At 34.4% G+C, this 10,778-nt stretch overlaps 1 long non-coding RNA gene and 2 gene segments (V, D, J or C); 1 reads left to right on the top strand and 2 right to left on the bottom strand.

Moving 5' to 3' along the window:
- Positions 1 to 627: 627 nt before the first annotated feature.
- On the bottom strand, positions 628 to 1,401 carry LOC122144333. The segment is given in 2 exon segments: positions 628 to 1,197; positions 1,291 to 1,401. Coding segments are annotated over 2 exon segments (381 nt in total).
- Positions 1,402 to 5,904: 4,503 nt separating this feature from the next.
- On the bottom strand, positions 5,905 to 6,434 carry LOC109110580. The segment is given in 2 exon segments: positions 5,905 to 6,230; positions 6,311 to 6,434. Coding segments are annotated over 2 exon segments (375 nt in total).
- Positions 6,435 to 7,569: 1,135 nt separating this feature from the next.
- On the top strand, positions 7,570 to 10,259 carry LOC122144340. Its single transcript, XR_006159662.1, has 2 exons — positions 7,570 to 7,917; positions 9,730 to 10,259. It is a non-coding gene; the product is annotated as an uncharacterized LOC122144340 (long non-coding RNA).
- The last annotated feature ends 519 nt before the right edge of the window (positions 10,260 to 10,778 follow it).

Below are 10,778 nucleotides of genomic sequence, written 5' to 3'. Positions count from 1 at the left end.
CTGTAAGAAAGTAATACATGAACATAAAAAAATAAATACAAATCTTTATTGTCCGCAAATGTGGAAATCTATCTTCTGACCCCCAATAACATACACCACAAATACACTTAACTTCACAGTCCAATACACAAAGGGACTTCTTGCCCCATGGATTACAGACACATAAGACATAAAATCAATATATAGAGACAGGCTAATAACACACACACAAGAAAAGAAAAAAAAAGAAATGAAAAAAAAAAACAGATAATTAAACTAAGTAATATTAATATAAATATTATTAATTTTATAGAATGATGTTATAGCATATAGCGCATAGCTATAGTATACTTCAATAGTAGTGAATTAATATGCTTCATGAAGTATATTAAAATGTTAAAAATGTCTTACTTTTGAAAAGCAAACTGAAGCACAGTCATTACATACATATTTTAAATAAATTACAGCAGGCCTTCACATGGTTATAAAGAACTGATACTTTAAACCCACTAAAAGCTGAGTAATTTAGCTATTTTCTTACACAAAGTAAACATAAAATATAATTTAAGTAAGAGTAAAATAAGTTTTATGTAAATAGACTTTGCTTAAAGTATGCTTGTATTAAGCATATTTCTTAAAAGACAGCAGAAGTGACTGACTGCATTCTGTTCAGTTTGATTGACAGCAATCATATATTACACCTAAAACATGATGATCATATTAAAACACTGACTTGTTTTCTTCAGGAATATAATATTTCTGTTCTAATGATATTGTGTTATTAGTGTTGTGTTTGATTGTGTTGTAGAGCAGCTGCAGTGTCTCTCAGCTGTATCAGTGCAGTCACTGTGACTCTGACTGACGGAGGTTTTTGTACGACTCTTTATCACTGTGTGAACACATATTTACTGTTTAGATAGTGGAAACTCTCACAGTAATAATCTCCTGTATCTTCAGTCTGGACTCCACTGATGGTCAGAGAGAAATCACTGCCAGATCCACTGCCACTGAATCTAGATGGAGTTCCAGTGTAACGGCTTGATGTCTGATATATGATGAGTTTAGGAGCTTCTCCAGGTTTCTGTAAGTACCAGGACAGACATGGTGGACTGCAGTCTGTTAAAGGAGTGCTGGCGGTGCATCTCATCACTACAGTCTTTCCTAGTTCAGTTGTTTGAACTGCAGGAGTTTGAGTAACTGTGATCTGTCCACTGGAACCTGAGAGAGAAATTTATAGGATTCATGTTTGTATACCAAGGCAAAAACATGTTAGCCAACTTCATTATAATCCAGTTAATTTTATCCAAATACCCTTAATACAGCAGAGCAATGTCCAGATGAGGATGATGATGCTGTTCATTGTTGTTGTTGTGTCTTGTGTGATGATGAAGATTGTGTTCTGTTCTGCTCTCAGTCATGAAGTGTTAAACTCACAGCACTATAAACACTCTCAGAGCACTGAAGCATGTGCTGACGATGCAAAGAAGTGGGCAGGATTTACAACAGCTTGAGCTGATAACAAACTCATACACACTGTTATATAACCAATAACTTTACATTCTCACAAGTATAATCGTTTAGAAACTAATTTTGAATCATTGTGTGATAACTAAATGGTTTAAATGTTTAATCTTTAAAATAACACAAAGCCATTTTTGTGGATATTTCACTGATTCTTATTTCAGTTTATACTGAACACTATCAGCAAGAATGCAGCATCTCACAGAAGTCTCACTAAAAAGATCCTCTTCACAGGTGTATCTCCCCCCGAGTTATTTTGCAGCCCACAGTGTCTGATAACAGAGGATTTACTGAGATAAAAGTGAGTAATATTCAGCTGGTCAAACACCAAAACATGATCATGACATAGAGGTATAGAAATATACAAGACATGAGAGCGACACCAACAAACAGATTTACATGTAGATCTGCAGATGACAAACATGATTCATAATTATTTAACATCTTAAGCGCAAGTCACTAAACATCTGTTTCATTCGTACATTTGGTTGTATGCAGTAATAAGTTTTGCCAGATTCATCTGCTGTCAAACTGATGAAGATGTTTTCTTGATTTGCTGGTGCTTTTTCTATTTGCAAGTGTTTTCTGAAGTTGCAGTGCATTGAGCTCTCTCTGTGTTTATAAAATATTTGTTCACGTGTGGACTTCGCCTTGGATTTCAGTAAATCGCAGAGTGTGCTCAGTGTTTATATGGGAGCCACTGGAATATGTATTTTCTGGAAAAATAGATTTGTTTTCTGCTGTTGATGAATGATTCAAGGAATATCCTGATTAATGATATACATTTTTTTTTTTTTTAATTGCTCATTGTGACTCATTTTGTCAGCACAGGTCACATTATTCTCAGGAGGAAGCACATGTGGAGGCGCGATGTTTCAGATGCTATGGCAAGTGTAAACACATGAATCGGATATGGGTCACAATTGAATGAACATGTAAACAGACAGCCAAAAAAATCAGATATAAGCAACAAATCAGAACTGGGCATCAAGATCTGCAGTGTAAACGAGGTCTTAGTGAAGGTGGGATAGGAGGAATCGCGCTGATAGAGGTGCTCTCTCTCACACACGCTCCACTTCTTCAGTTCTCATACAGCACGCAATCAGTTCTCAGTGCTCAAATACACACACAGCAGTCCAGATGTCTATCATGTAGAGTATCGCACGTAAATACAGTTGGTTATGGATTAAGTGAACGTTAACAGGTGTGTGAAAACTGAACATGTGTCAGTATTACATGCATACCTTCCATCTTAAAGGGACAATATTCCTAATTAAGTACCTTTCCGTGTCATTAATGTTATAACCAACAAAATATGTTAAATAAATGTATACTTGTATACATTTTAATGCCACGATATTGGTGAAATGGTCTAAACTCGTGAGGAGCAGCAGCATTTACTGTGAGCCGCTCTGAGAAACTTATTTTGCTTAAAGGCATCAGTAGCTAAAGAGACCTCTGCAATGTAGTCCACAGGCTACACACACTCATTGTATACACTCCCTCACACACACACACACACACGCACACACACACACACACACACACACACACACACACACACACACACACACACACACACACACACAAACTTACTTTCTCACACACATTCACACATAAGTTTGACTGTTTCTGTTAGAACGTTTCAAATATTTAGGAGTACCTGCTCTGTAGTATTCTGTTTTGGAATATAAGTAAATGTTCTTACTACACTATTAATGTGTATGTGTCCTCTATACTTCTATGGCTCTCAATAGATTCAGTGTTTGGAGTTGGGTTAATACACCTTGACAAGTTCTGTTGCTACTTCCTGATTACGTTTCTGGCTACATTTAAACAACAAACCATACTGACTATTTAATAATTGTTGAAAAGCTAAAATGCTTGTTTTAAACTTCCAAATAGGTGTCCAATGATTGATAAATAAATGTTTGATTGCTGAATATTGTACCCTAAGTGAAGTAGCTGTTTAGTAGGATGATGATTCTGCATACCATTGCATACCTGACACATAATATATTATAATATTTATAATTAGCATTCAAATGATTAATTAGTTAGAAACTTATTGATATGAATTCAGGTTGCATCACTTTTCTCAGTTTGCCATCATTGTTTGTTATTGAGTCAGTGTTGCTGATGCAAAGTAGGCCCTCCGTTACCAAACACCAAGTTAAATAAATTAGGATACAATTATGAGTCATTCACAAACTGTTAAACATTAAACTGTTGGTTACTTTAAAACTAACCTTCATCTGGGAGATCACAGGGGTATGTGAATATTTGATCTGTTAACTGGTTGCATATGTCAGATTTATTGCATGGCTCGGGCAGAGAAAAGCTGTTGCTATCAAACATTGTTTACTTCATCAACAAGTCAGTGTGATAGTGAAGCGATAGATCAAACAGGCCAATTGATGGAAGGTTTGCCAAGAAATTTCATGCTCCCTCTTAAAAGTATTTTTTTTAGTATTTTTAAAATACAAGAATATCAGTAGTTTATTTTTATACATGGTCTGGCTGCTGTATTTTGTAGTTTATTTTGATACACTTAATATAAGGTATTTGGTATTTAATTTTAAAATACATTTTGATGTATCTTTGCCCAACCCTGGCTGTAGGTCGCTGCTGATGTACTTTCCAGTCAAAACACATTTCACACTGCAAGACTCTGAGTCACAGCAGACAGGTCAGAAATCGTGAAGAGAGAAACATGGTCAGGAACTATACTCTAGTTTTTTGGCATTCAGGTGATGACTGATTGGTGTTAACAGGCCCACATGGGTCCAGAAAACATTCCTCACAGCATTACACCACCAGCAGCAGCAGCCTGTCAGCCCAAGGAAGTTCGGATGAATAGATTCATGTCATCATTGCCAAAATCTGACCCTCCCATATGTGTGAAGAGGCAGAAATTAATCAGAAACATCAGATCACACTGTGTGAAAGAGTGTGTAATAAACAACAATGAAAGTTTCTGCAGCAAACTTCAGTGATTGCAGTCCACATCACCAAATAAATGCACTTTTTTATTTATTATAGGGGGAGATTTATTATATATATATATATATATATATATATATATATATATATATATATATATATATATATATATATATATATATGTGTGTGTGTGTGTGTGTGTGTGTGTGTGTGTGTATGTACATATATATATTGCATTTTTATCAAATTTTATCAAACTTAAAATTTGTTAACTTTTGGTCTGTTTACAAAATGAAAATAAAAAGAGATGTTTAACATTGCAGATGAAATTACTGCAGACATACTTGTAACATTGGAAATAGAAAATCAAGTAAATTGCAGGAATACAGTGTTTCACAGAGTCTGATCTGTTGTGTGCTGCACATTTTGACACATTTAGTTCATCCAGACATCTTTATTGATTTGATTCCTTAAAATGAACCATGAAAACACCTGCAAATGGAGTCAATTCTACAAGAGTGTCCAGCCAAAACATCTCAAAACGGTAATCTTGGGAAAATGTATGATTTTTTTTTTTATTTTTATATATATATATATATATATATATATATATATATATTTATATATATATATATACATTTGTATGACTGCAATTTATCATTAGTCTTTATTGTTATTAGTTATGTTATTTGGTTTGTGTTTTGAATTATTATTATTAATTTTTAAATATTTTTTTTATTTTTATTTTTATTTTATTTTTTTGCATTCAAAATGTAGAGTGTATTAAACGTCCATGCTGAAGTTGTCTTAGGCTTGAAGGTGTTTTTGCTGTATTCTTTCATCCTGCCACATTTAAGCAATATCACATGACAAAAAGTGCAGTTGTACTGAATATCAGCACAGATTCTATCATAGACATGAAGCCACAGCATAACCGTGAGTGTGACATTACTTTTATATAACATTTCTATAAGCAAGAAATAACCTACCTTCCAGACAAAATCTAGTTAAATTTGCGTTTCTTTTCACCGGTGAAAGAAAGCACTCTGATCAATCAGTGAACAATTATTGGTCAGAAAACACAATTGCTCTGCAATCAAAAATCTAAATTAAAAATCTCTGCCTCGGTTTCCACTCCGTTCTCATAATCTGATCTGAAACACAAGAGGAGAGACACAAAGACTGACCTGTCTGAGCACTAACTGTTATTTAAAATAAAATAAGTTACAGAACATACAACAACTATGTTTGCTATACAACAATACTACATAATAATAATAATAATAATAATAATAATAATAATAATAATAATATTTAATGTTATAAGAAAATTTGTAATTTAACATTATTGTCATTGCATTGTTTATCACCCGCCTCTCATCAGCAGCTGCAGTGTCTCTCAGCTGTATCAGTGCAGTCACTGTGACTCTGACTGACGGAGGTTTTTTGTACGACTCTTTATCACTGTGTGAACACACCACCACTGTGTGAACACAGCTTTACTGTTGATATTGTATCTTCAGTCTGGACTCCACTGATGGTGAGAGTGAAATCACTTCCGTAGCTAGCTCCACTGCCACTGAATCTAGATGGAGTTCCTGACTGGAGGCTGTTGATCCTGTAAATGAGGAGTTTAGGAGCTTCTCCAGGTTTCTGCTGATACCAAGACACACAGTTACTACAGCCAGAAATCGGCTGACTGGTTTTACAGCTGATAGTAACAGTTTCTCCTTGACTGATGGATTTTATTTCTGGATTCTGAGTCACTGTCACTTGTCCCCAGATCTCTGAAATAAGACATTTTAGACATTTAGTGGTTCATAGACTGTACATAAGATGTGTGTAATGTTAAGTACAACATATTTACCCTGAATGCAGAGAGTCAGTGTCCAGATGAGGATGATGATGTTGTTCATTGTTGTTGTTGTGTCTTGTGTGATGATGAAGACTGTGTTCTGTTCTGCTCTCAGTCATGAAGTGTTAAACTCACAGCACTATAAACACTCTCAGAGCACTGAAGCATGTGCTGACGATGCAAAGAAGTGGGCAGGATTTACAACAGCTTTTGCTGCCAACAAAACCATAATATAGTATATTTGATTAAAACTGTTCACAAATATTAGTTTGGTAACACATTAGTATAGGGACCAATTCTCACTATTAAAAAGTTTCTTATTAGCATACCTATTATTACCACATTGACTGTATGTAAACTTGAAGGGTTAGTTCACCCAAAAATGAATATTCTGTCATTAATTACGCACCCTCATGATGTTCCAAACCTTCGTTCATCTTCGGAACACAAATTAAGATGTTTTTAATGCATTCTGGGAGCTCTCTGACCCTCCATAGACAGCAATGTAAGTTACACGATCAACGTCCAGAAACGTAGCAGAAACGTAGTAAGGAGATCTGTAACATAATCCATGTGACATCAGGGTTCAACTGTAATATTACAAAGCTACGATAATAGTTTTTGTATGCAAAAGAAAAAAAAAAGATTTTGTGAATGAATTATCCGCTGAATGCAATCAGCGTATGTTGTTCTGTTTCAGCTGCGCCACGCGGATATGTTTTCTACGTTGTTTGTGCTTTGGTTTGTACGAAAACAACGTATCTGTGTGGTGCGGCTGACAGAGAACAACATGCACTGTTTGCGTTCAGCGGATAATTCACTCTCCAAAATGTCACTATAGGGTGACGCAGAGGAGATGAATTGTTGGATAAAGTTATTTATTTTTTCTTTTGCCTACAAAAAGTATTCTCGTTTCTACGTTTCTGCTACGTTTCTGGTTGTTGATCGTGTTAATTCCTTTGCTGTCTATGGAGGGTCTGAGAGCTCCCAGAATGCATCAAAACCTTCTTAATTTGTGTTCTGAAGATGAACGGAGGTCTTACGGGTTTGGAACGACATGAGGTTGAGTAATTAATGACAGAATTTTCATTTTTAGGTGAACTAACCCTTTAACAACTACATTACTAACTATTAATAAGCAGGGAATTAGGAGTTTTTTTAGGCAAAAGTTGTAGTTAATGGTATGTTAATAGCGAGAACTGGACCTTAAAATAAAGTATGATCATTATTTTTAGTAACTGTTGTTGAATCCAGGGCCAGGGGTTTTTAAATGTAAAGTGGATTCATGCTGATTGAGCTGCATATGAAGAATAGAAGCATTAAGAGAAACACAACGTCATCCATGATAAAAGAGGTCAAAGGTCATTAGGTCATTATATATATACTGTATCTTTAAAAAATGTTATATAAGCACATTTTGAAGATATTTTATGTGAAAGTTTTATTCTTACTTTTTGAAAAGCATTTTTTTTTTTCAAAACTGCTATCAGTGTGTTGAAGTGTTTCTCTCTCTGCTGGAGTTTGTGTTCACTCGAGTGGAAGAGAGGTTTTTGTACGAGTGTTTCATGAGATTGTATCACTGTGGTACACATTCGGTGGAGGAACTAAACTGGTGCTCGGTAAGTCCATCTTTTTGATTCTCCATTAAAAACTTGCAATTTAGATTGTAAAAAAAAAAACTGTTTTTAAAAACTGAAACAACAAAATTATTATTTACTATAAATTATTATTTATAAAAAATATTGAATCTAAAATGTTGTTTCAATAGTTTATTGTTAAAGTGTAAACTACTCATCATTCGTAGATCTTTCACCAGTGTGTACACACACAACCTGTAACCGGCAGGTTTGTAAAACATTTACAACTGATGAGTAGTTTACACTAGAGTAAAGAATGCAGAAAGCTTTGAAAATGATGTATTCATGTTTTCACAACATGTTTTGAATACTTTGTAGTGTGTACTGCAGTGTAAGGGCCGACTGGTGAGAGTTAGACAGATGTCTTCTCTGACACACATGGAGTATTTTAACTATGTGAGATAATAGTACAATGTTGACATTCCAGTGATTTAGAAGTGATTAATAATATATTAACTAGTAACTTAACTAGTAACTATACTGAAAGAAAATCATTGAATTTACTTTTTTTAAGATAAGTAGTTGCAATCAATTTATTTTAGCTACATTTAAATAAACAAATTAAGTTGAGTAATTTTCAACATTTTTATTTAAATGTAGCTAAAATATATTGTTTGCAACTACTTCTCTTAAAAAAATGAGTATTTTTTCAGTGTATAAACCTTTTACTAAGAATCAGTTTGATTATTTCATGATGCTATTTTTAAAGACAACTTACACGATTTGTAAATCGTTAGCATATTACTTAATAATCATTTGTGAATGTATAGTCATGTTTTGTAAATAATTAGTAAATCATCATCTTATCACTTGTAAATTATTTATACTGTAACTTGATGTACGAAACATAGATAAAATATTAACATTTCCCTTATTAATCATTTATGAACACATAGTCATGTTTTGTAAATGATTAGTTCATCATTAACTACTCACTTGTAAATGACTTGTAAATGAATTAACAAAACACACACAAATTGTTAGCATATCACTTATTAATTGCTTGTGAATGTTTTGTAAATGATTAGTTCATCATTAACTAATAAATTATAAATGACTTACATCTGAACGTTATTATAAAGTGTTACCATTCACTTTGAACAAACAATTCCTGTATAAACACTTTCATAATGTATCTCACTATGAGTTTTATCAGTTTATCACAGTTTTTTTTTCTTTTATACATTTCTATATTGTGTTCATAGTTTTTTTATTTATTTATTTTTTATTTTTTCATTAAACAGAAAAAAAAAAAATAGATTTGATGTTAAAATGTAAAGGTAGCAGCTTTCTGCAGTTTATTTAATGATTCTGAATCTGTTTTGCTTGTGTTGTTTTTATTCAGTGGTTTTAATATACATACAAAAATGTGTATTTTTTTAATTATTTGATTCAGTTATTTTATAATTATGAACAGTAATATACTGTAACTAGTAGTCACACAATGTGTATTTGAAATGAAGTGTGAAAAGTATAAAAAGCATAAAAACAGTGTTATGTTAGAATGTAAAAACTACTGGAATTACAGCACTCAGTGTCTTAGTATGTTTAGTTTTATTTATGAGGTTTGATTTAAATGTATAAAGTGTTTGTGTAGTTTGTATATTGTGTATATATCAGCTGTAGTGATGTTGAATAAGATGATTGATGAGATTGTTGTGATTTTGACTGCACTCCTCATGTCTGCTGCTGAAAGTCCTGTTGAAATGCTGTGAATGCTGCAGTGCAGAAGAGTGCTGGAGCTGCAGTGTGTTTTCTCTGTGTTTGTGAATGTGTTGTGTTTGTCTCCTGCAGCTGGTCCCACAGTGAAGCCCTCAGTGTCTCTGCTTCCGCCCTCTTCTCTGCAGATCTCTGGAGACTCAGCTGCACTGCTCTGCCTGCTCAGCTCTTACTCTCCACAGGGGGCACTGGTGAGCTGGTCACTGGACGGCTCAGAGGTCACCGAGGGGGTTGTGACCAGCGCAGAGAGTGAGCAGGACGGCCGCTACAGCCGCAGTAGTGTCCTGACCCTCAGCAAAGCACGCTGGGAAGCGGGAGAGCTGTACGTCTGCAGAGTAACACATGATGGAGCTCCTCATGAGGCCTCGCTCCACAAGAGTCGCTGTTAGTCGCTCGCAGTGCTGATGTTTCTCCAGTGAGCGCTGCTCTCTCCTGAAGATGAGCGTATCTGAGTGTCCTGTGTCAGGCAGGATTCACATGAGTCTAGTGCTGCAGCTGTAGTCATTTACAACTCAATACTGAAAGAGAGCTCTAGTGTCAAAGCACTGGCTGATCTTTCAATCTGCTGTGTTTGCTGCAACATTCAATAAAGCTTCTCAACAAACTCCATTTGTGTCTGACAACATCATTCAACTAACAGATGAAGATGCATGTAGTGTTTGTCCAGGTGCTTTTCAGAAGCTCGATCAGTAGCAGTAAATCTAGTCAAATAAAGGTCTTGGGGTTTGAACATGGTCTCTGGAGACAGAGCTGCTCTATTCTGAGAGGATCACAATCACTCCACCCTGACAATGCAAATGGGATTTTCAGCCCACACTCCCAGAGTCACTGTTTGATTGGTTACATGATCTGAACTGAAAACACCCAGTTTCATTCTTCTGCTGTATCCTGCAGCCCAGGTGCAAAGGAAATATATTTAAATTGTGCTTTTTTTGGACATACTTAGTATATTTATATTATGCTATACTAAATGCATATTACATGTATTATTTTGAAACAATAAATATATTAAGCATATTTCAAAATATGTTTAAAATCAAGTTTAAGCTATTTACAATATATTTAAATATATTAAATTGTGTTAAACTGTATTTATTCACAATTCACTTTAAACTATTTGGTCC

The sequence above is a fragment of the Cyprinus carpio genome, unplaced genomic scaffold (genome assembly GCF_018340385.1).
Source record: "Cyprinus carpio isolate SPL01 unplaced genomic scaffold, ASM1834038v1 S000006646, whole genome shotgun sequence".
Taxonomy (NCBI): Eukaryota; Metazoa; Chordata; class Actinopteri; order Cypriniformes; family Cyprinidae; genus Cyprinus; species Cyprinus carpio.
Note: the sequence above shows the minus strand (reverse complement) of the source record. Positions and strands in the feature narration are given on the sequence as shown.